This window comes from Lycorma delicatula, chromosome 4 (assembly GCF_047948215.1).
Source record: "Lycorma delicatula isolate Av1 chromosome 4, ASM4794821v1, whole genome shotgun sequence".
NCBI classification, from domain to species: Eukaryota; Metazoa; Arthropoda; class Insecta; order Hemiptera; family Fulgoridae; genus Lycorma; species Lycorma delicatula.
This window is the reverse complement of record NC_134458.1, coordinates 141,546,307-141,574,164: the sequence shown is the minus strand read 5'-3', so window position 1 is coordinate 141,574,164 and position 27,858 is coordinate 141,546,307. Positions and strand designations below refer to the sequence as shown.

Below are 27,858 nucleotides of genomic sequence, written 5' to 3'. Positions count from 1 at the left end.
TATATATATATATATATATATATATACATACACACACACACACACACACACACATACATATATATATATATATATATATATATATAAATTACACCTTCATATCCGTTACAAAAATTGGAAAAAACAAAAAATGGTTTTTAAGTATTTATCTGAGGGGTATTTGCAAGCCCAAATCTACTGAATACCTCTTTTAGTATAGTTGGGATTGAGAAAATTTATAATGATTGTTAAACATTTTTTTTTAACTTTCATTACCTTTCAAGGTCGAATTTTAAAAATCTAGCAATTGGTATTTTGATATAAAGATTATACTTGCCAAAATTCAAGTTGATTTCTTCATTTGTGGCAGAGAAATTAAAGAAAAAACCAGGGTATCAAAAAAATTAAAAAATCATTCTAACCCTTGAAACTCGGAATTTCAAAAACCCAGCTAATGCAGTGATAGGCACTCACAGATCACAATCCATTACAGATTGTGCTTCAACTGGCAAATTTCCACTACTACATATATATATATTTAAATTTTTGAGATGAAATATATCTAAAAACCATCTCAGTTATGCCAAGAAACACGGGTAAAAATTATGTTGCAACTGATTAAGTAGTTGTTTTGTTTATCCCAAACAAAAAGAAACACTTTTTTTCTTTATATAATAGTAGAGATTATTATTAATGTAGTGAAAAATATGTACATTAAAAAAGTATACTATCATATGCAGAAGTTATCAGATTACTGCACTGAATTGGAAGAATTATTTATGTCATAAAGTAATTTATAAATGGGAATCAAATTCCCAGTTATAACTGGAATAATTATAGATTACTGGGATAGAATAAGAATCAAAATATGTCTTTTTAAACAGTTCTGTTTAAATATTCTACTTGAAATTTTATTTACATAATCTTAATCAAACAAAATATATTGTCTTCAAATAAATCATTCTCTCTGTCTTGATTTTTGCATAAAAAAATAAAGCAGGAAATTTATTTTAAAAAACGTTAAAATGGTATTAGCTGCTATGGTCACTGCCATTAAAAATTGTGATCTATATGAATTCATTAATTAAATGTGAATATTTAATAATACTTTACTCGCCATTTAATTTCTGGAATGCAACTTATGATGTTCCAAATGTTGGGGAAACATCAGTTTTTACCTAAAATAAAAAAACACTCAAGTACAGTTTATTTGTCCCATGGCTTTCCATTCTTTCTCTTATCTTATTTCATGCTTTATGTTATTCCCTTTTCCATTGTTTCTTAAGTATATTATTTGGATACCATAAAAAAGAAAAAAACAATTGTATTTGTAATATAATTAGATACAGGAAAAGAAATATACACATACAGTAAATGATATACTGACCAATGACTAAAATATGTTTAATCATAATAATCTTGGCATGACCATTAGTCACTGGCTAGGTCAAACCAATTAAAAACATATAAATACAATAAGGTGTTAAAATTCATTTAAGGTAGATTGAAATTAATGCAATTAAAAAACTAACATATACAGTAAAACCAATGCCATAATGGTTAGTACTCACTGAGAATGACTGAAGTAGATTGATAACAATTTTAAGTCCGTCTTCATCCATAAATACACCATGAAGATGTGGATCATCAGACATAACACTTAACTGAGCCAAAACTGATTGCAATATCTTTTCATCTATAGTCTGACATTTTAATACTTCAACAACACGGATCATACTACCTGCCTGTAAATAAATCAGAAGAAAACAAAAATATTAAACATTATTTCTTAGCTTTATCATCTAGTAAAATTAAATGCTTTAATTTTAGTAATCCAATAAAAATTGTTTTCTAGGTATGCCAAAATTAAAACAGGTAGTGAATTTAAATAAAATTATTAGCCCATTTTTATAATATACATTACAAAAAAAAAAATTTCTTTGAAACATATCATACCATACCAATTGATGCAAAAAATGAGTTACAACTTAAGTGAACAAAAAACCTGCAGGAATTATGGCAAATTACTAAATTACTTTTTCATCGCTATTTTTCCAGTAATGCAATCTTACTGTTCCAAAACTTTGTTAACATAGATTATATTAAAATTTATTTTTTAAATAAATTTAAGAAGAAAATTTATTTGTGTAAAATATCATAAAATTTCTTTTAAACAGTTTTTTAAAATGCTGACAACTTCAAAGAATTACTATTTTAGCTCTCAGTAGATTTTTTTTTATTATTATTTGTGGTACACACATAATTCCATAATTCCAATTATTAATAAATAGGATGGAAAAAAAGCTGTGAAGGAAAAACAAATTTAATTAAAACTGCTGGCAATCTTGACTGTCTGTTAGAAAAGACTGCAGTAACTTTAAATAAATGTACAATATGTACATGTACATGTACATATGTACATGTACATGTATATGTACATGTTTTACTTGTCTACACACAGTTTCACTGAGGGACATTGTCATGCATTCTTTTCTAACAGATGACCAAATCTGCCAACTGTTTTAAAAGAATTTCCTTTTTCCTTCACAGGCAGTTTACTATCCAATTAACAATTAAAGTTATCAAAATGTACATAAAAATAAAATAGTTTTGTTAAAAAGTATAATCCAATGTAAAAAAGATTGCAACTGAACTGCATGCTGAAATGGAACCTTGTTTAAAACGTACATCAAATTAAGACTAAGAATTAATAAAAGAAATTTTAATAAGTACTTAAACAATGGTTGAGGCATACTTAAACAATTGCTTTCTTAACACTAATGAAGTTATGGGATGTTAAAATTGTATTGCCAGGAAAACAAGTGAATGCCCTGACTTCTGTGGCTTTTAAGTGCTACCTGTAAAGTTGTATATTGTAAGAGGACTCTTTAAACAATGTTTTCAAATTCTTTAATTTTCTAAAAATACTAATATTGATAAATATGAAAGTTAGTATTAAATATCTTCTGTCACTAAGTGAGTTTTCAATTTTATTCTATATTTTATGCGATATGCTGCTATAAATGTAAGTAGCAATTATAAAACTACTGAGGGAAATAACTCTCTAACAATTCCAGAAGAAAATTTTCACACATTTAAAAAGTGAATTGTTACAATTTGTCTGTAGCTCCAAGAGAAATTTTTCATTTTAAAGGTGGTACTCTGGTGTGAAGGGGAGGTCCAAGTGAAAAGTGAAAAGAACAAGCCTAGGTGGGGGATCAGTAGCACGATTGGTGATGTCAGAATCATGTCTTAACATGAACCCAACAATTCCCAATCCTGCCAAGTGTGAAGTGCAAGTCCTAATCTGATATCTTGCTATCACTAGAAATGAAAAGTGCGCCAACAACCACCACAAAATTTTTTATTTTTATAGTGATGTCTTGTGATAAATTAACAAAATGGTGTAGGGAATTTAAAGATGGTAGAACAAGCATTCACAATGAACAGAGAAGTGGAAGAACATTGATTGTGACAGACAAGTTTGTTGACAAATTTGAACAGCTGATTCGTGAAGGTCGCTGTTTGACTGTGGACAAACTTCATGAAATGTGTCCAGAAGTTGGTCAAACTGTGCTGTATGAAACAATAACCAATTTTTTGAATCTCTGAAAACAGTGTGCATGGTAGGTTCTGAAAATGTAAATAGAAGAACACAAAATAAATTAAGTTCATTGTGCTCAGTAGTTCCTCGACCATTATAAGCTCAAGGGTAAAGAATTCCTTGATTCTATTGTGACTGGGGATGAAACCTGGGTGGCTCACTACACTCCAGAATCCAAAATGCAAGTCAGTGAAAAAAATCATCGTGACATATTTCTGGAATCGAAAAGGTATTTGGCTTACCGATTTTTTGACTCCAAGTCAATCCATAAATCTTGACAGATACTTTGAGACCCTCCAAAAGCTTTGTTGGGCCACTCAAAACAAAAGAAGAGGGCAGCTGATAAAGGGAGTGTGTGTTGCATGATAACGCTCAGCCCAAACTACACAAAAAATAGTCGAGTTCCTCATCAGTTTTGGTTGGGATATTTTTAACCATCTTGCCCATAGTCCTGACCTGTTACTTTTCTTTTAACCCTTTTGAAAGACCATTTGTGGGGAAACACTTTTCAACTTATAAGGTGAAGAATGTTGTGTGTGAAAGGTCAAAGGAGATGGCAGCAAGGACATGTGACACGGGAATACAAAAGTTGACACCCTGGCTGACCAAATGCTTGGAAATGAATGGTGGATGTGTAGAAAAATAATGATATACTTATGTAATACGTCATTTAAGTTTCATTAATAAATATGCAGTTTTCAATTTTTGTAAAATAGTGTAACCTTATTTTCTGAACATACTTAGGCAAATTATGATCACAGAACTAAAAAAATGTTGCTACAAATTTTTTTTGCTAAAGTTTCATTTCTTGTGGGAACAAAATCTATCAATTTATTAATTGTATTACATTTAAAATTTATAAATAAAACATACAATTACCTCGTAGATTCCACAGAGTTTCTGTTTTTTAGTGATACATTTGTCTATAAAGCAGATGTTTGATATTGCAGCATCCTTTATTGTTATGTTAATTAACCACATTACTCTAGCAACAGCTTCCACACGACAATATTCATTATTACTCATCATAAAACGAATATTTCCTAATAAAACCTAAAATGAAAAAGAGGTTTACCTTAATAAGTAAATAAAAGGAACCAACTATTTTTTTTTTTAGCTAATTGATACATAAGAGGGCAGTCTGATAAGGTAAATGAAAAAGAAAACAATTACTCAGGTTGTATTATACTTATTTTTCTATACATCATCTTTCATTTTGGTACACTTAACTTTGGTCGAGATTTCTTGATTTCATTGCCCAGACATTGAGAAGATTGTTGTAATACTCACTGTTGATTTTTTTTGTAAAGTCAGTGAAAATTATGCCCTTTACAACCCTCCCCCAAAAAAAAATATCTATGACCTCAGCAGAGGACACTGCTCAACCTTCTTCGGCATCAGTGTACCTCTACATGTCCTACTGTTCTGCCTGTTACCTTCAGGTGTTGAGTGATACCCTTAGGTTTCATTGATGGTTATGAACTGTAAAATTCATTTGGGTTTTGTTTTAAATTATCTAGAATCTTTCAACCACCCATTAGATCAATAGTTGATAGAATGTGAAAAACTATCTTTACAGTTCATCCAACCACACTTAAACCCACCAACATGTGCAAGAATAGTTTTAAATGAAGTGCAGATTTACCAAGAACTGTGGCTAACTTGTTTTTTATTGAAAGAGGTATTCATTTTCCTGTTCAAAAAATATAATTATTTAATTGCCACAACTTCCTTTTTTCCACTTTACTGAAATCACTTGAGTATATTCATTTTTAAAGAAGAAAAAATTAAATTTGTTAATTTGTATGTTCTAACACATATTAACAAACTTACTGAACTCGTATTTAAGATTTAATCATTTTTACGATGGAAAAAAGCAGCTGAAACAAGTGTTTTTACTAAAGCTGTCATCTATGTGTCATTTACCTTATATATGAAACTTTCAAATCCCAGGATATAATCTAATAATTGAAACAAATATTTTCTGAAATAATTATCATACAAAAAAATGAACGTAAATTCAAATTATCACTTACCTGTAATTCTCCCATGCCAACTGTTTTGGCAACATCAGGATTAAACATTTCGATAACAGTATCACCAAGTGGAGTTTCCTTCTCAGCAAAGCTTTGTAATAAAGGTAAAACCGGTGTTATTTCTGACCAAATATACAACCATGACTGTTCAGATACCAGCATTTGACATTTTAATAATAATACCATCATTTCTTGTGAATAATTCTGAACCTATCAAACAAAAAACTGAAGTTAAAAAATTGTAATAAAAAAAATTAATTAAAAAGTAAATCTATCATGAAATCATCATGACTTTTTCATCCTTAACAATCATAATATAAATCCTGCAGTTCTTTTACCTCACAATTGTAAACAATTTCTTCTATTTAAGCATCTTTTTTATTTATAATGTTCAGTGCTGAAGGTACTTAAATAGGATTTAAGTGGTATAATTAGTGTCAAAACAATTTTACCTAACTTACTTGTACGTAACCTTCATCAGTTTAACTGTCACTAACTGAAAAGATTTCAACAAAAGTTGTTATATAATTGGTTTAGGTTGAATAGTCACAAAAATTATAATTTCTATCCACCCATTTATATAAAATAAATGAATAAAAATGTTGAAATTTAGATTAAATTTCAAGTTATTACACCAGGGGTTTTAAACCTTTTTTCATTCACGGTCCATAGTCGTCAATTGGGATTTTTTTGCTAGAAAATCAGAATAGTTTAGGGAAGTACATGGGGTTGTAGATTAGGTTAAGTACAATTTGTTTATATACCAACTGGACAAAATTTTCATTAACTGCACAAAATGGCAACTGTTCAAAGGTGGTAAAAATCAGTTTTTTTTAATTTTGTAGGCCAAGGTAAACTTCCTAGCCAAAAGTTCTGAATAAAAGTTGTGGGCATTTGCAGTACATATATTTAAACCTTTAAATGTTGAATTTTGTTAATTAGTTACTGAAAAAAGTCAAAAAACTATTAAAAATGGGTGTTTTTTATAAAGCCAAAATTTATTGCAAAAATAACTTTTTTATTATTTTTATTAGTACAATGAGTACTTTTATTCAGAACTTTTTCACCTAGGAAGTTTACCTAGGTCTACAAAATTAAAAAACTGATTTTCACCACCTTTGAATGGCCGCCATCTTGTCCAGTCAGATATAAACAAGTTATACTTGCCCTAACATGCAACCCCATGTACTTCCCTAAACTCTACTAATTTTCTTCAAAAATAAACCTTTTTCCCCCATTTACTGGACTGCCAATATATCTCTAACCTGAAATAGCTTGAGGGACGGAATTCAGCAGATACAATATTTTAATGAATATAAAAGTATTTATTATTATTTAAAATACACATTTATTACTTATAGGCCTATAGTGCCATCCTGCAGAAAAATGCTGTATCTCAATATAGACTACAATTTTAAGTACATTACAGCAAAATTTCTGAATTTTTTTTATGCGATTGTATTTCAATCCCTTGTAACATAATAGTTTATTAATTAAGAGTTATACTATTTGAAAAGTAAGGTTGTTAAATGTTTTATTTAAAAAGAAAAAATGAGATATGTTCATTTGGTTTAGGAAATTCTTAAACTATTATGTATTTACCAAATTCAGTTCTGTGGTATTTACTACTAGTTTATTTAATAAAAATTCAACAAATAATGAATGTAATTAAATATGACTGATATCCAAGGTTGGCTGCTTGTTTAAGACTCATGAGTTAAATCATTAAATTCTTTTTCGAAGACAATTATTAAGGGGATGATTGAAGGGAAAACCATAAAGGAAGGGGTAGGCTGGAGTACATGAGATAGATCACAGATGATGCAAACTGCTAAAACTAGGAGTAACTACAGAGAACAGCTCAAAAGAAAAAACTCTGGAAACTCATTACAAACCAATCTGCAGACAGATAACAAAGAAAGAGAAATCAACAAAATTTTTATTTAATTTCTAAATTTTATTTACATGAACCATATTTGAGATATGTGTTTTTACTCAGCTCATTACATAAAAAAAATGTCATTTGCAACAAACCTCTGAAAAATATCTAATAATTTTGTATCATAAGTGGCAGTTTTTGGTCTCCCAGTACAAGGACGATTTCTTACAGTACCAGTTTCTTCAATTGTACTCTTCATTACAGCTGATTTAATTATTGCTTTTTTTTGTTTTGAAAAGTCTATTATTAAATAAATCACATACCTCTTGTAAAGACTGTACTCTTATTACTGCACCCATTCATTCTTTTGGTTTTGGTTTAACTTGAAGGCATTATTGTTTGGTAAAACTAATGAAAAATGAAGATAATAAAATTTCTACTGGAGAGCAAATACTTGAACCACCAGAACTTAATTCTACAATATATACAGCAGCATGCAGACTAATCAAAACACAAATGTTATTTAATATTTTAACAAAGATGTTATTTAGAAAAAATGTCAGACCTGTACAGTTTGTAAATATCTAGTAATTAATATTTATTCTTAAATCACTTTATGTACACAATTTGGCATTGATTCAACAAGTATTCTACATATTTTTTTTTATCTCATCATGAAACCATCGCTTTAATGAAATCAATTTTTGTGGTAAAATTAATATTTGAGTTGCTTTTTGATTATTGTCCAAAAATTTTCAATGGGATAAGTCTGGAGAGTTACCTGACCAGCAGAGCACTTTAATGTTTTATTCTTAAAAACATTTTTCCACTCTTTGTGCACTCTGTTGCTTTGTGGGAATGTTTTTTGAAGTTGTGTCACAACCCTTTACTTTAGAACCTTGATATATCCATCACTTTTCAACATATTATCTACTGGGTGCAATGAACAAGGACCTTCAAATGTAAAACAACTCCAAAACATTTTTTTCTGGGTAGGTTTAACTGATTGTTGGATATGAGTTAGTGATGTATTTTCATCTGATACTTTTCTAACCCCCTGCCCTGAATATAAAAATGTGACTTGTCTGAAAAATAACATTTTTCCAATCTTCTTTGGTCCATTTAGTGTATGCTTTGGCCTGCAAGAGCCTTGTTTTGTGCATTGGGGTCTTAAAGGCTGCTTTTTAGCTGGCTGACGAGTTTTTCATCCAGCTGCAAGAAGTCAGCATCTAACAGTTGTCATGTGTAAATCTGTTTCACTGGCTGCTAATTCTCGATATAAGTCCACAGCAGAAAATTTTGGAACAAGTTTACTTTTACACACTAATTCTGTGTTGGAGAGATAGAATCATGTTTCAGATTCTGTGTTGGATTAGTTTTTCTTTTACAACCCCACATTTGCCTTTCCTTTGAGGTGAAAAGGAAGTTTCTTTAAATTTATACTAACATTCACTGTCCCTAGTCCAATATCACACTCAGAAGTTACTTGTTGTTGTGTCATACTGGTATGCTAAGAAAGAGAAACAATTTTCAAATGCCTTTTTGAACTTCAAGTCCATTATTATACAAGTACACAGAACAAAAATATGATTTTGTAATAAAAAATTAAATAAACTTTCACAAAACACTATTTATAACATGAAAATTACCAGAGAACCAAAGTATAATAACATTACATTACACAGACAACTTAAAGAATGGGTGTGGTCAAGCAGTGACACAACACAGAAATAAACACAATATTCCCTGTGTTAGGATTAATTTGTACATTACTGTAATTGATAGACAATCAAATATTATATTTATACGTTGAAGAAGCCAAAATGAGAATTTAACAACTTACATTGTGGTAACTTAATACAAATTACATTGTTGTAACATTTTCTCACCAAATTTTTAATACAGTTTTAAAATTTCATAATATTTAAAATTTTTTCTAAAATTTATTGTATTTAAGTAACATTAGACTGAAAACATTTAACTAAATTTTAAAATTAAATATTGTAAAAATTAAAGTAAATAGTATCAGTTTGACCAAACCATTTAATTTGTAGTAATGTTGCAAATGATTAATTATTGTATATTACAGTGAAGGGTGTTTTTATTAGTGTTTGGAGCATTAATTTCAACAATAACTGTTTAGAGTTTATTGTAGGATGTAATTTAGGTTATGGAAAATAAAAAAGTTATAGGAGCGTTTTCCTTGTTTTACTACTACGGTAATCTTTACATTTTTGCAACTCTAATTGCTTGTAACTTGAAATAAAGCATTTTTAAGAAAGAGTTTTTGCCACTGTTTTTCTAGCAAAGGTTTAAATTAAAATCATGTTTAATATGTCCACATTCCTATTTAAAATAAAAGTTTCATTCAATGGGGATCCAAGATGGTGGGCTAAAATTTCAAAATACCATAAAGCAGTAATTTTGTAACAATGTAGATCCAAACTTATTTTTATCTCCTAGTATCCCTTAGTTTATAAATTTGATGCTGTTTGCATACTAAACCCTTACAAGTGTAAGGTAACAATACATCGTTACCAACAGTGCTTATGAAAATGTGTACGGTATAGATATGCCAGTACTACTTTGTAACTAAAATGTAGTCTTATTTTCACCAATAGATAGTGTATATATATATATATATATATATATATATATATATATATATATATATATATGTATATATACTTCAAATGAAGCTGAAAGAATAATGATTTCGATACTGTTGATAAACTGAATACGGGATAAGACTACAAACATTTTAACAATATTCAACATCTAACTTGTCATTTGAGGTTGTGTTGTCGAATATACGCGAGGTTACCTATTTTGATAATGCTTCATTTTATACGTGGTGCTTTTAACATCATGGAAGAACGGCCCTCAATTTTTATATTTTATATAAGGAACACAATAAATCTACAGAGGGACAACAAATTAAATTGCAGGTTTGCTTACACGTAGAAATTGTGGAGAGATATTGAAGGAATAGTTCCAGTTGAAAGATATTTAAGTCAATCACCAGGTTTGTGAAAACTTTCTGAAAGAAAGGAATCAAAATTCTGTGTATGCACTGCTGAAGAGAAAAAAGATCTTGAACACAGTGTACTAAATGCAACAAGGGGCTCCATGCAGAGTGTTTTCCTAAACACAAATGTTGAATAACCAACTTTTGTAAAAAGAAAAAACACGTAGATTTGAAAATAATGCATATAAGTGATTCTTTTTTTTAATTTTATTCACAAATAGTGGTACTTTAGAAGTCATGTGTTTTCATCAAATTTAAATTGGGGAAATTTTTTAGATTGGTGCTAAAATTGTAAATTTTTTTGTGAAGCATTAAAAATTTTAAGATTATAATTTCTTTACTTTAAAATAAGTACGCATCAAAGTTAATTAGACCACAAGGATCTCCAGGATTTTCTTGGTATGACTTTTTCAATACACATTACTTAAAAATTGCAAGTACAGTATTATTCTCAGAAACTGTTTACACATTTGTGAAAAATATCTTGTGTTGTAGCATAACCCAGTTTCAGAAGCTTACACATCAAAGGGTTAAATATCATCCTGTATATTTATCTATATATGATTGGTTTATTATATACAAAAGTGTTTAAATATAACACTTTTCTTTAAAATCACTTGTATTACTATATTATCACTTTTTCCATAATCTCTTCATTTTTAGTGTTAAATAATTTTCTCCTTATGACATTATGTAATGAGCTGTTATGAATGACATATAATTTATGGTTTAAATATATATATATATATATATGGTTAAATAGTGACAAAGCAGACTGAATATAAATAAGGAATCTTTAATTAAAAAAAGTATAAAAAAGAAAAAAGGAAAGAGAAGCCGAAAGATTCAAGTAAAATTAAATACAATTAAGTGGAATTCATTTGAAAGTCCCTTTTATCAACAAAATGCAACTCTAATAAATAAAAAAATGCTGTAATTAATTCAGACATGGGTGGTTTTTAAAATTTAACACTTAGAACAATATTTAATGCATGAACTTGTTCAAAACTATTCATTCTATAAAAAAAAAAGTTAAAGGAACATGGCAACATTCCTAGTATGTGAAGACATATGCAGTGGCATGATTATAGGAGAAAACAAAAAAAAATGAAAGATTTAAAAAGATTAACAAAAATATTACATACATTTTCAAAACTAGATTAATTACAGAACAGTGTATGTTATGAAATGAAACAATAAAAAATGTGAAACATGAATTCCAGGAGCTGTCAACTGGAATCAAACAACTTTTTCAAGGGCCTCCAGATTATGGTTCATATGTAGTAAACGATTCTGTAAATGATGGTATAACTGAAGACTGGGTTCATAAACAATTTCCTAACATCTTGGAAATAGTCATAATTATAATAACAATTATTAATTATTGTATTAATAATGATAATATAAAAATTATAACAGTACATACGTAGTATTATATACTATACTAGTATATACAATAATAATAATAGTAATAATAATAATAAAATAGGATATTAGTTACCATCCTACTAGATGAAACTAATATCACTCTTGGTTAAAGGAAAAACTACCCATTTCAGGATTGAGAAAAGCAGACATTCTTGGTTAAAAACGAATAACATTTGCTTTCACTGACAATTTACAATGAACAGAATTGCTACACTTTGTAGACAACATGCGGAGAACATATCAAGTGAATGCAGTAGATGAACTGACATAGACAAGATAATAAATTTGCACCATGTACTTTGAGCTTAATTTAATTGAAATGATAAGATTCAAAATGACATGCTGCATTGCACAGTGTTAATTTCTCCTTAAAAGTTAAGGGAATTCTTATACTAAAAGCAACAGAAAAATCTATGATCCATCAATCAGAGAAATACTCTCATCATGCACAAAAGCTCAAAGATGGAATGTGAAAAATTGATGAGCTTCAGGATGACATAAAGCTGTACACTATTCACCAGTGTAATTGTAATATTACACTGTAATATTGTGTATTGTAATAATCATTACAATCATATCTAACTCTAGAGCTATTTGCAGAGTTTAGAAGACTATACTGAAGTTTGCTGTAGCTACCTTCAAGATTCATGTTGTCATGTTTTCATTATTAACTAGCATCTTTCTAAATGGGTCAATCCATTTGAAGTGACTCAAGGGTGGTTGCTTGACCAATTCAAAAAAAATTGAAACTTACCCACTTGTTTCTGACATGTCTTAGGACCTTAAAAAATTTTTTTTTAATTTTTTATTGAAGCAGTTAACCAGTGGCGACCATTTTTGTTACTGTACACACATCTACTTTTGCAATTGTAAGGGTTTACAAAAAAAACCATAACTAAAAAACTATTGGTCCTGGAAGAATTAAACAAAAAAAAAAATTTATTCACATTTTCTCAAGGTAAAAGATTGGTCCAGTAGTTTATTTATCTATCTCTCTTCTTTCTATGAGAAAATTATCAATAAAATTGAACATGAAAAACTGTGAAATTTCACTTCTGGTAATTTTTTCAAAAAGCAGGGATGGCATACACAGTTTGGATTATTTTTTTATATGTATGTATAAGTTAGTAGTTTTACCATAAATAATATTAATGGTGATATACTTACCCCTAAATTTTTATGAATTTTTGAAAACTAATCTTTTTTAAAAAAATTCAAATTTTGGCTTCACATATCTCTGATGGGGCTGGTGATAAAAATCTCAAATTTGCAAAACTTACAGTGTTTTTGTATATGTTTATGGCAAATAAAAAAATTTATTGTGTATTGCACTAATAAAAAAGTTATAACCTCTCAAAAATCATGAAAACCTGTTAAAAGTGATACCAATTTGACTCACTAAATAAGTCCTCCAAGGGCTTTTGACAAAAAGTTTTTGTCAAAATTCAGTCACCTGTATGGACAGTTTTTCCAAATTTAAATTTAGTTCCCGGAAAGTCTCTTTGTGTTAACGGTTTCAAAATATATTTTTTCTCAGCAGAACAAAGAACTACATGAATGCGAAGACCAAGAGCAATACATTGCCCCACATCACAATATTGAACAACTGGATGCTGCTTGTAGCATTTTGGGTGTATCACATCCATCAAAATTGAAAAACTTAAGCAAGGATCATAGACCATCAGCCTTTTAAAAATGTAAAGTGCAAAGAAGACAAGAAACCCCCCTGGAGCACTTATTTAGCGAGTCAAAATGGTATTGCTTTTAACAGGTTTTTCATGATTTTTGAGGAGTTATAACATTTTTATAAGTAAAATACACAAGAAACTTTTTAATTTGCCATAAACATCTACAAAAACACTGTAAGTTGTGCAAAATTGAGATTTTCATCACCGACCACATCAGTGTTATTTGAAGCCAAAATTTGAATTTTTTTAAAAAAGATTAGTTTTCAAAAATTCATAAAAATTTAGGGGTAAGTATATCACCATTAATATTATATATGGTAAAACTACTAACATATACTTACATATAAAAAAATACTTCAGACTGTGTATGTCATCCCTGCCTCTTGAAAAAAATTACCAAAAGTGAAATTTCACAGTTTTCATGTTCAATTTTATTGGTAATTTTCTCATAGAAAGAAGAGAGATAGATAAATAAACCACTGAACCAATCTTTTACCTTGAGAAAATATGAATAAATTGCTTTTTGTTTAATTCTTCCAGGACCAATAGTTTTTTAGACATGACTTTTTTCGTAAACCCTTACAATCACAAAAGTAAATGTGTGCACAGTAACAAAACTGGCCACCACTGGTTAACTGCATGAATAAAAAATTAAGAAAAAAAAATAGTTTTAAGGTCCTAAGACATGTCAGAAACAAGTGGGTAAGTTTCAATTTTTTTTGGATTGGTCAAGCAACCAGCTTATGTTTTTTTTAGGATACTTTGAATGGATTGATCCAATTACTGTATATTGATTTACTTTACAAATATAAATAAAATTAATTTTAAATAAAAAATAAAATTAACTGTAAGGCATACCTAAAAAAATGAATGTTCAATAACCATAACCATTTTTTAAGACTGTATTAAAACGTTATTGTTATGAAACTAACCAATTAAAATTTAGTGGACAAAATTAGAACTTTAAAGCAGTTTGATGAACTTAATTAAAAATGGTGACACAAAGAAAGTAATTAAATTGTAAATTTTATAGCCAATTTTAAGGGGTTAATTTATACAACAATGGGGAAGAAATACAACACTGTAATGAAAAAAGAATAAAAGATATAAGTGTTCATAAGTTACAGAAAAAAATTCTAATACTGTAACAAGTATGCATTACCCACTGTAATTACAAATTAGTATAATGTTAAAACTGAGAATTTATTATACTAAGATATTATACTTTTTCCATATAACTTTGTTTCATAATTAAAATAAATATCAAATAAAAAATAGTAACATATTAATAAGGAATACTTCCAAATAGAATTTAGAATTCATGATAAATCAGGCCCTTTGAGTCGAAGAAAGCAATCAACATCATTTCCACTCTTTCATTGCTGCCTGACTTTCGCCGGTCTTTGTGCTCCAGGACTCAACCAAGCAGCAGATTGACGCTTTGTTTGCGGATCATACATAAAGCACCACCTTTCATTCCCTTGTGGTATTTATTTTTGCTTCAATAAAATTAAAATTAAATTCACTCCCCGAAGGAAGCAACAAAACCAAGCCCTTAAAACTAAAAGAAAAACAGACCATACCCTGTTAATCAAGATTGAAAATTACCAAAAAAACAACCGAAAAAATAATAATCATGGATGAACTTGAAGACCTAGTTGACAAACTTAAACAAACTGCAGAAGAATTGACCCCAATAAAACTCATAAAAAACATCAATGGTGGAACAGTGATGTAATGAAACAGTGAAGAAACATCAAGCATGACTATTACACCAATCCCAAAAATAAGAAACATTCTTCCAAAATCTAATAAAAGAAAGAAAAGAAACCACTCCAATCCTATGGAAAATAAAAAGATAACATCATAAAGAAACACTGCAATCAATAAAAGAATTCAATAAAACGCAGTTGACGGTCTACCACAAAACCTTCAAAAAACAACTCTAAAAATAGGAACCTTCAACCCTACTAATGAAGAATGCAAACCATAATCTGGCCTATCACAATAAAGACAACACGGAAATCCTAGCTAAATATTTCAACAAACTCCTAAACTGTGCAGAACTGACGGAGCTGCTAAACTTTGACACCAGCACCCCAATAACAACAACCCTCCTACAATAAAAGAAGTCTACCAAGCACTGGATGAGATGAAGAACTATAAAGCAGCAGAAGATCATATCTTTGTAGAGATCTGGAAACATGCAGGACACCAGCAAAAATCGCTGTTCATCAACAGCTTGTCAACATTTGTATCAAAGAACACCTAGAACACTGGACATCGGCCCTCATCCATCTGCTACACAAAAAAAGCAAACAAAACAGACCCTAAAATCTACAGGGGAGTCTCACTACTAGACACATCATACAAAATTCTTTTTGAGAATCATCCTCAACAGGATTGGTTTACAACTCGAGAAAGAACTAGAATACCAGGAAGGTTTCAGAACCTGGAGGACATGTCAGGGCCAGATCTTGAGTCTCAAGCTAGTACTGGATTACAAAAGAAAAAGAAGCAAAGACATGGTGATAATATCTGTATACTTCAAGAAAGTGAATGACTGCATCCACAGAGAATCCCTACTAAAAATTCTATGACACTCAGACTATACCCCAAATTAATAAACATGACAAAACTGACCCTTATAAACAGTAAGTCAAAAGTGAAATTCTGAGGCAAACTCTCGGAACCATTTGAGATCATAACAGGACTCCAAGGCAATGGAGTCTCTTGCTACTATTAAACTGCGCTCTGAAAACAGTAATGCGGGAATGACTCAAATACTCTCTTTTTCTGTTTAGCCTCTGGAACAACTGTAAGGTATTATTTCAGAGGATGAATGAGGATGATATGTATGAATGTAAATGAAGTGTATTCTTGTACAGTCTCACGTCTACTATTTCTGAGATATGTGGTTAATTGAAACCCAACCATCAAAGAACACTGGTATCCACAATCTAGTATTCAAACTAGTACTCAAAAAATGGCTCCCAATAATAAAAACGGGCCAAAAATCAAAACAAATGGCCGTGCTTTCACAACGACTTTGCACTGCTAGTGAATGACATCGACAAAACTAAACTGACTTGACTGATTGTGATCCTAGGTGGTCATAATACAAAAAAGGAAACACTGTAAAAAAAAAATCAACAGGCAAATAATACTCACTTGCTTATCATCACTACTCAAACCATGGCAAATAATTTCTCTTAAAACAAATGCATTAATAAAAAATTTAAGCTTTGGAAATGGATCATATCCTTTAGTAGCTTGTTCTGGTCCAAGAAATGTTGAAATTTTTTCATGGCATGCAGAGTATGTTTCTAAACACACTCTACTATCAACATGAGCCAATAATGTAACAAGAATCATTGTAGCTTCTTCTGTATTTTTATCAACAAATCTGCAACATTTAAATATTACAATTGTTCACTAGAGAAAAAAATCAAAATTAAACTAATCTACAAATTAAAAAAAACTACTGTATTGAATAATATACCATGTATCCCACGAAGAGGTACACACTTTTGATTTAGTATCACTCGCCCATTTCCCAACTAATTTTATTGAAACTTTAAGATCTTTTAACATAATTCTAAAAATGTTCTGTGAAAATTTTAACCTTCTAGTATTTACAGAAACAAAATGCCGGCTTTCAAATAAAAACAGCAATTTCAGATAAACCACATCGTTTATTCATTATAAAATAGCTGGTAAATGCAATTAAAAACAATTTTTTTTTGTTTTTGTGGGCAAAAAACGCTTCAGCATTATCATCACCTGAACACGATGGAAATGTTTTAAAAACTATGTCAAAAAAAAAACAAAATTTGCAATTAAAAATTTAAAAGAAATGCCCTGAAAACAAAGCATGTAATATAAACATAAAACAATAGTACAAAAAAAAAAATTAAAGGAGAGATTTAAAAACAATATCAAAACAAACTAAAATATTAAAATAAAGACAAAACAAAAACTTAAAAAAAAAAAAACAATATTAAAAAATTTGTAAAATATTAACACCCCCAAAGAAATAAATACAACTGGTCTAAAACCTCTTTATTATTGCCCATGATTTGACGAAAATTCTCAGGCAACTTAAACTTATGATGCAAGGCCGCATATCGTATGCATTACACAAGAATGTGGTGCACAGTCAATCGTCAGTTGCATCGCATGCATACTGGTGCATTTACTGCTGACATCAGATACCCGTGAGTAGCTCTCATATGTCCTATCCGCAATCAGCAGAGGACGATTTCCTCACGACTAATTTTCCTGTATGTGGGGACCCATGACAACACAGAACCTTTAATATACCAGTTTTTTATCTACCGTAGCCATCCAGTTATCTTGCCACTTTACACAAAGAGTGAGTTTTACACAGTTAACAAAGTCGGATGCAGTAACACAGGAAGTGAAAGATGGTTGACTTCATGCCTCTTTAGCAGCATCATCTGCACGTTCAATACCCGGAATCCCTATGTAGGTAGGGATCCAGCAGAAAATCACTTGTGTGTTGCAATAGTTCAATTCGGCAATTGCATTGTAGATCTCGGTAACAACAGGATGTTTGGAATAAAGATTTTCTAAGGCTTGGAGAGCACTACATGAGTCGCTACAAGTAACGATACAACAGTACTTAAGATTAATGATACTCAAAGCCTTATTTAAAGCGTACAATTCAGCAGTAAAGACACTCATAATACCAGGTAGACCAAACATAAAGGTTCGACCATTAACAATAAACACGCAGCCGATGATATTGTTCTTTTTCAACTCATCTGTATATACCACTGCGTCCAGGTTTGCCTTGAAAAGAATATGGTGAAACATTTGCTGAAAGAAAATAGGTGGTGTTGACTGTTTATTGTATTTCGCGAGGTCAGACATAAAATGTATGTGGGCGATTGTCCACGGAGGATATGAACACAGATAAACAGGAAAAATAGAAGGTGCGGCCACATTCATAAGGTGCAGTAAACATCAGGTACAAATACCTACAGGTGCAGTAGAACGTGGACGGTCCTCATACCTGTGAAAGTAAGTATTTCCAAGAACTGCGTCAAAAGCCGGGTGATTTGGCTGTCCCTTAAGGCGGCTAAAATAAGATGCTAATACCTGGTTCCGTCTATCCCAAAGTGATGGCTCACCGCATTCGAAAAGAATGCTCATGACAGGGCTTGATCTAAAGGCACCTGTAGCAAGCCAAAGGAAAGCATGATGTACAGGATCTAGCATCTTAAGCACAGTATTATACACTGAAGAGCAGGTGACACAACCATAATCCAAGTGGGAACGAACCAAGGAATAATAAAAATGCAACATACACAAGCAATCTGCACCTTAATTGGTATTGCTAAGGACCCGCAGCATATCTAAAAGTCTGGAACACCTAGTTTTCAATTCTTTGATGTGTTTGACCCATGTAAGGCTGCTATAAAAAAATAAGCCTAAAAATCTGATAGAAGAAGAGATAGCAATCAGCTCTCCACCACGAAAGATTTGTGGAATAAAGGGGTCCCGCAGGCAAGAAAAAACTACACATCTTGTCTTCTCAGGTGAAAATGTGAAACCAGTAACCTTGTAGCAAGCTTTAAGGTGAGTTATTCAATTTGAACAGCTGTTATTAACAATACATAATCGGTTTTTAATCATTTTTACCAGTTATTTTGTAATGAATAAAAAATTTGGTTTACCTAAGATTGTTGTTTTCATTTGGAAGCGATCATTTTGTTTCTGTACATCCTAGAAAGCTGAAATTTTCACAGAGCATTTTTCCAACCTTCATTAAAAAGTCTGTAAAGTTTCAAAATAATTGGTAGGGGAATGGACAAATGATATTAAATCATATATATATATATATATTTTTTTTTTTTTTTATACGACCTGATATGATACAAAAAACCTTGTGAGTTTTTTCTGATATATTTTACTGGAATTTGTAAAATTTACATCCTTACAGGAAACAAAAAGATACCTACTCTGCAATAACTTGAAAGATTTATAACATGAACTCAGTCTTATTATTTAGCCAAAGTACCTAATTAATATCTTAAAGAAAGAAGCATTACAGTTAGAAGGCATCAAAAAATAATTTATCTATTATTATATAACATCATTATTATTATATTATTTCATAATTATATTGATATTATTTCATTTTGTTGAGTGAACACCAAAAATTAATTTTATAAAAGAAATTAAAAATATTAGATGCGAGATTAAAAAAATTGTGTTTTACTGCATTTACTGCAAATGTTGATAATAAAATGCTTCCAAATAGTTCTAGGAATCATTCACAATGAACACCAAAGTAAACAATCTTTTAATAGGTACAAATATAAGAAGGCTTAAACAACATTATGTATATAAGAAGCGAATGAGGACAGTTTTACACCATATAGCTGGAAGCTGCTCCAACCAAAATATGAAAGAACTATTTTATTTACCTCCTCCTCTTCAGATATAATTATCTTTCTCTACAGAGGTGAAGGTAAGACTCCTACAGCATCCTGATTTCTGACAATTATTTATTATTATAATATCTTGTTTATCTTGGGGCATCAGTAATTATTTATTTAGCTGTGATTTTTTAACTTTAATTTTACCTGGGTTAAACAGTAAACTATCCAGATCTCCGAGTGGTATTCTGGAATGTTTGTTTCAGTAAACCAAATAGTTAATGGATTAGTCTGTGTTTTATTATGAGGGTTCTGTAAATATTCATATATACTAATTTAATATACAAGGCATGATTTTAAAGAAAGTTCCGTTTTGAGTTTATCAACTCTATGCTATGTAAACAGATGGCGCTAGCGTACCTGAACTATATCAATTAATACTCTGCTGCTAGCAACAATAGTTTGGTCATTTTGGTGTTAGTTGTTTATATTCATCCATTTATAATGAGTGCAACAATATTTGACCCTGTCAAGTGTGAAGTACGAGGAATAATCTGATTTTTAAAGCAAAAACATTTCTGCAACAGAAATTCAAAGTAAATTTGTGACGTTCACAGGCAGAAAATTATGAGTTATTCTAAAGTAAGACACTGGTGCCATTCATTTCGAGAAAAACAAAAGAACTCTCATCATAAAGAATGTAGTGGCTGACCGTCAGTGATAACAAATGATTTGACTTTTAAAGCTGACAAAATAAATTCAAGAAAACTGGTGCTTCACCATGTCACAATTATCTCTGATGTTCCTTGATCTCTGAAATTTTGACTGAAATATTGGGCTATAAAAAACTGTATCCCAAATGGATGCCAATGTTGTTAACTGAAACACAAGAAAACATATCTTGCTGCAGCGCACAAATTTTTCAGCACTAAAAAAATTAGGTGATGAATTAATTGATCACACTGTTACTGGAGATAAAGCCTGGATTTTTTATTTGAACCTCAAGAAAAAGCAACAGTCAATGCAATGGGGACATTTACAATGTCCTAGAACAAAAAGTTTCAAACAAAAATGTTCAGTAAAGGAGCTTATGGCTACTGGTTTTTGGTACAAAAAGGGAATTTTGCTTGTTGAATTAAGTGATCGCAGAACTACTGTAAATGCTAATATGTATTGGAAACATTAAAAAATCTTAGAAGAGCTATAATAAATAAATGTGTGGGATGGATGCTTTCCCGCAAGATTTTGTTTTTGCATAACAATGCCTGGTCAAACATAGCAAATAAGACATGAGGCAACTGTAAGAATTCTGATGAAAATTCCTTAATCATCTACCCAATAGCCCTAACTTAGCTCCCACAAAATTATTTTCTTTTTCTTCATCTTAAATAGTGGCTTGCATCATAACTTTTTTATAATGATGAAAAATTGAAAAATGGCATTACTGAGTGTTTTAGTCAGTCAGCATTGATGGAATTTCTTAAAGAGGAAATGAAGAAGCAAGTGAAACAAATGTCAAGTTGAAGGTAGTTAACAAGAAAAGTAGTAAATAAAAGTTGTTTTTATGCATAAGTAATTAAGTTTCTTCATATTTTTTAGTTTTATTGTTACTTCAAAACAGACCTTACTATAAAACCATGCCTAGTACAATTCATCTGATTACTAAGACTGTTAAGTTTTAAAAAATCTGCTGGAGATCGGTAAAAAAGAAAAACATTTTTTAAATTTATATTAACCTCAAATCATCACTACTATAGCAGTTGATGACAAAGAAAATATACATACTTTTCATTACAGTTATCAATAAAAAATTTAATCATCTCTAATCTGTGATGAAGTACTAAACTTGGTAATGCTGATTTAAATAGTTTTACTGTCTCTTCAGTTGTTAAGGTTTTATATTCATGTAAAAATTTTAATGATGACTTCATTGATTTATAATAAACTTTGATAACATTATAGTCTGATTCTCCACCTTCCTGTAATATAAAAACAAATAAATCGTTTATCATCAATAATAAAAAATAAATAGGGTAAGTAATTAAAAATATATAAAATTTCAACCTATACTAATGTTAAAAGAAGCAGATCAATTTGTTGATTTAAATTATAAAATTTATTTGATAGAATTTTAACTTCTCTAGGCTGTTTTATCTGAGCAGAAAAACAGTTTCTTCAATTCAATGGTTCAACTCATTTTAGTTACAATGAAAGAACAAGAATGTTAAATGCAGCTTACTTCATAGCTTTATGTATTCATCCACTGTCCAAAAATAACAGTTTGTTATTCAATTATAATTTCTGAAAAGTATAACAGATCAGATGAAACAAATAAAGTCTTACTCATTTCTATCCCAAAAAACAATACAATATTTAAGAAATTGTACTAAACAATTTCTTTTTTAAAGAAAAATTATTCTGCAGCTATTTCATAAATTTCCTTTTATTCAGTCTCTCTTCTGGAGTTATTTAAAAGCACTGGAATCAAAATAATCTGGATTATGTGAAAATGCAGGGATGCTTAATACTGAAAAGGTTGGACTGGACTACTAGGTGCTGACAAATTTTCAAAATGAAATTATAATTCCGGAAAATATCTAGGATTACTGTTAGTTAGCAAATGATAACTTACTAAGGTAACAGTTTTGTATATTTTACCTACAAAATTTTTCAAAAACCTTTATGTGGGTATAGAAATTTGTTATGAAAAATGTAGTTTTATGAAATATTTTTATAATAAATTACATGTCCCATTCTTTATCTCATTTAAACTGATATGTTAAGATTGACAGAGCTTCATGATACCATATATTTCTGTCGTACAGGTTCCACTACAGTTTCTTCATAGGCTCTGACGTTTTCTACAATATGAGTAAGACTTATGACTGATAATATTATATATTTTGAAATAGACTGCTTTTTATGTTCTGTATATCAGGATTGTAACTTCTACACTTCAAATGATTCAACTTGATAAAATAATGCTCTTAATAAAATTTTATAAGTTATCTCTTGAAGGTTATTATTCATAATATAATCAACATCTAAGTAATGTCTTCACACATTTCAATTACCATAATGATCTTATTTTATCTTTGTAAGGTTTGTCTCCTTTCAAGGCTGCAACTGTTTTCATACTTATACAATATTACTTGGTAATACCCTTCATCAAGATATATAAATAACTTTGTTTGAAGGATAGTACTTTTTTAAAATGTACAGATACCAGATTAAATTAGATCATAGAAAGAGGAGGCCTGGCCTGACTTTAGCTGATAGGCACATCAAAAAATAACCATTTCTGCAAACTCAGAATAAGAAATGGGAGTGCCCATAAAATGTGACTGATGGGACAGCTATCACATAAGAACCAAAATGGTCCAACCAGTGAATTACCATACTTCTGTTCAAAAGTAAAGAAGTTACTCTAAGAGATAATATAAGAAGTTTAAACTTAGAGTAGTTTATTAAATATAGACTTTGAAAAAGTTTGAACAACTGTAATATGTGAATCAAGTAAAATAAAAAAAAATAATTAAGAGACAGAATGAAGTAAGTACGGGTTTTTAAATCTTTTTTCTGAAAAATATGAAAATTTTCAATTAGCAAGATTTAGAATGAAAAAAAAAAAAAATAGAAAAGGAAGGATGAATAATTTACATAGAAAAGGATTTAAATAGAAAAGGATGAATAATTTACAGCAAAGCAGTAACCTAGTGTATGAAGTAACTAACCCATTAGTCCATAGGTGTTTTAATAAATTTTAAGTGGCATCAACAGCTTTGGTCATTAGCCATTAATAAATGGTATAGAAAACTATGAAACTATACTCAGTATTGAGAACTTATGCTACCAATGGAGATGGGTTCATTAAACATACTTTTTACTACTGGAGTTTTATCCTTACTTCACATCTATAAATTTCTAAGATACCACTCTCTGAGATTTACCAGGTACTGGAGCATTGTAAAAGTGATACAAGTATACCACATCATATCCATAATTTTCCATTCTGAAATTGAATAATTGAAAAAAATGTCAAAGGATCCTACAGTAATTCAGAACTTTAGGTGATGAAAAAAATCTGGGTAAGTGATCTGATTAATCAAACTGCAGATGGAATATCATAGTGATGACAACCATTGCAATATAAAAAATAACAATAATAATGAACAACTACCATTTTTAAATAAGAACAGTTATTATGAAATGTGGAAGCAAACTCTTTTTGCTACCAAAATGTATTAAAAATTATGTTCCTTTGTTCTTCATTATCTGCAGTACAAAGTTCCACTTGGTACTTGGAAATTATACTATTACCAATTATACTGATAACTTATTTACTATAGTTAATATCCAAATAACAAATAAGTAAATACCTTAAATGATTGAACATACACCAATAAATTTTTATGTAAATTGTTGTACAACAAAATAATAGCAGGATCGATTAATAATTCAATTAACACATTCTGTAATTCTAGTGGTATACAAGATGAAGCAATAGATAAAGGTACTAAAGATTTAATAAATTGATTAACACTATTAATTAATAATATTCTATTAATTGGTTCCATTGACCTAAAAATAAAAAGGAAACAAAAATAAATAAAATTAAAAAAATAAATAACAGACAATAAATAAAATAAATGATAAAAACAAAAACATTTTATTTATTTATTCACCAGCCACAGTTACTGTAATCCAGTTACTGTACTAGTAAGTCAGGCCAGATACTATTTAATAACATACAATTATAAAAGTCATGTAAATCAACAAATTAAAAATTTAATTGCAGTATATTTATATATATATATAAACCTTAACTCAGTAAAAAGTACTCTAAAGAGGTTTATTTATTTATTTGTTATAATTGTTTACAACAGACATAATTTTCCAATTACAGGACACATAAGCATATGAGTATATACAAAAAAAGAAAATAAATGTAAACACAATACATAAACAGAATATTAAATAAATAAATAAATATATATATATATAGGATAAACAATCCTTACCACTGCGGGAACATCAAAACTATTTACAAACATTCCTCTTTAAACTGTAATGTGTAGAATACGGACCAATAAATATAGATTTTAAATTACAAATACAGTGTAACTTTTAGAAACATGGGCAGGTTCAATATATAAAGTGACCTTTCGTGATTATAAATTTGGGATCCTAACCCACTGGGTTGGTCTAGTGGTGAATGCGTCTTTGCAAATCAGCTGATTTCGCAAAGTCGAGAGTTCTAAGGTTCAAATCCTAGTAAAGTCAGTTACTTTTATACAAATTTGAATACCAGATCATGGATACTGGTGTTCTTTGGTGGTTGGGTTTCAATTAACCACACATCTCAGAAATGGTCGATCTGAGACTATACAAGACTACACTTCATTTACACTCATACATATCATCCTCTGAAGTAATCCTGACAGTGGTTCCAGAGGTTAAACAGAAAAAAAAATTGGGATTCCTACAGCTGAATAATACTGCAAAACAATAGGTGGGTGGTTATTAGTGACTTGTCTCATACCTGCTGCTCGTTATTTCTTCATACCATAGTCACCATATCTATTGCTTATTCTTTATTACAATAAAATACAATTTTTGTTTTAAATATATTTTCCTTTTAATAACAAAACAAGTCAAGCGGTTTTTAAAAAAATTATGTGTAAATAAAGGGAGCAACTCTAAAAATAATTACAGTACAGATATAAAAAAATGTACATAAACTACTATAAAAAGATAATTATATTTTAGTAAATAAAACTAACAAAAAATTGTACCCATAATCCACAAGTAATTTTTAAAAAATCTATAGAAACATTTATAGTAATAATTTTTTAAAAAATACCTACATGCTTTTAGAAATAGCTTCTGCAAATTTCATCATTGTATTATACAACTGTTGTTGAATTACTGAAATACGAATATTTACTGAAGACCATAAAGAATAGTAATCATGAATACAAATATCAAGAAGTTTAATAAGCCATATAAATAATGGAGCTGCTACTTCTTCAATTTGACCACAAAAAGGTACAAGAGATAACAATGCTGCAGCACAGAATTGTGGTACTGCTAACTGATCAACTCCAGCAATAACAACGTCACTAACAATCTGGTTCTAAATTTAAAAAGAAAACAAGCCATGTATTACCAAAAAAATTGTGTTTACTGAAACTAAAAAAAAATTAAAACTTAATTTTAAAAAAATATGATTACAAATAAACAATAAAACTCTAAAATCTTACTTAACTACTGATCTGAAAAATAAATTTTAAAAATTGCTTTTATGGAGAAAATTTCCAAATGACTTTCAGCCTTACTTTCATTACAATTTTTAAAACTTCAACAAAAAATCTGGTATAATTACGTTATTTAATTTTTCCTTGAAAACAGGTTTGAAAGTATCTAAGCAGCATCAGTTGTAACCTTAACTGAAAGCTAAAGGCTCCCAGAACCACTAATTCAAAAGTCCAAATCTTAATCGATTAAAATAATAGTATGTTCTTGGTATGAGGTAGCTTACTAAGATTTCACAAATACAAAAGTTGATTATAGCCAAATTGGATACTCCTCAAATTAGGTTCCTGGATCTACCCAGTTTTCTGTCTGAGAAAGGCATGTTAGAAGAGCTGTAGCCATGTACTAATACCAGAAAGTGATAATTATGATGTTGAGAACACATGGTGATCAATGTGGGATGCCATTCAACTGATACCTCCTTAAGTCAGCGGCATCATCCATCAGCCCTCCAGGCTTTACATTACTTTAATAGGTTTGTTTAAATTGGTTAATGGAATACAGAAAGTACAAGTTAAATCTTTTTATAGATGGAACAATTTAATTTTATATATAAACAGTCCTTCTCAAATCGTGGAACGTATCCTTTTTATATTTTAAAGATTTCTAAAGTCAAAATATCTGAGCATTTTAATATTACAAACTAGGACAGGTTGTGGTTAAAGAATTAAAAATTGTGGTTAAAAATAATGTCTGTAGACTTTACAAAAAAGAAAAAGTTTTAATGATTTGTATATATTTTTAAATTCTAAACAAACATCATTATGATTGATCAACTTAATTGGTATTCATGAAATTATAAAAAAAATAACTCCTTATGACTAATTCTTTCAGTTTTCCTAATTTAAATAATGTAAATTCCAGGATGTACATTTTATTCATGAATTTTAGTCATTAGAGAATATTAAATGAAAAGGAAGATGAACAAGCTGAAACTAGAGTTTACAAAGCTGTTTTTCAAAGTAATAATGGTCTGAAAAGTACAGTATTATAATTTTTCATTTCTCTCGCAGTTATAGTAACAGAGAAAATACAAAAATGTAGGCCAGTAATTTAAGTGAAAATTAAACACTTAAGATAAAACTATTGAACTTGTAAATGTTTATAATTCTGTGAACTGTAAGACAGATGATAAACATATGGTATGTAAAGGTATAGTATGCATTTTTCTAACACATTTTTTCTTTTTTTATTAGGCGAGTTTTTTTATAGCTGACTGCCACCACACTTTATATTTGAGATGGTGTGCATCTCTGATGCCAAGCTAATTAATAGAATGAGTATGGATATTTTTTTTGGAGTGAAAAGCAACATGTCTAATCAGGATTCAAATCTGGAAACTAAGTTTTTCAATAAACCACAGTAATCATGTTTTTTATGACATACTTAGATACAGAGGGATCCAAAAAAAAGTACTCACTCTTTGTAATTAAATAATATCTAAATAAAAAGATTTACACTCACTAATCTAATGTGTAGTATAGTGTAAGGTAT

At 29.6% G+C, this 27,858-nt stretch overlaps 1 protein-coding gene across 1 annotated transcript in view; it reads right to left on the bottom strand.

Moving 5' to 3' along the window:
• Positions 1 to 27,858, bottom strand: part of ana3 (rotatin homolog anastral spindle 3) — a 109,021-nt gene that overhangs the window by 62,292 nt on the left and 18,871 nt on the right. The window contains exons 7-13 of the mRNA XM_075361805.1: positions 25,917 to 26,185; positions 24,429 to 24,630; positions 21,835 to 22,028; positions 16,814 to 17,048; positions 5,620 to 5,829; positions 4,463 to 4,636; positions 1,551 to 1,724 (exon numbers count right to left, since the gene is read on the bottom strand). Of these exons, the coding sequence (XP_075217920.1) occupies positions 1,551 to 1,724; positions 4,463 to 4,636; positions 5,620 to 5,829; positions 16,814 to 17,048; positions 21,835 to 22,028; positions 24,429 to 24,630; positions 25,917 to 26,185 (1,458 nt within the window). The remainder of the gene's footprint in view (positions 1 to 1,550; positions 1,725 to 4,462; positions 4,637 to 5,619; positions 5,830 to 16,813; positions 17,049 to 21,834; positions 22,029 to 24,428; positions 24,631 to 25,916; positions 26,186 to 27,858) is intronic.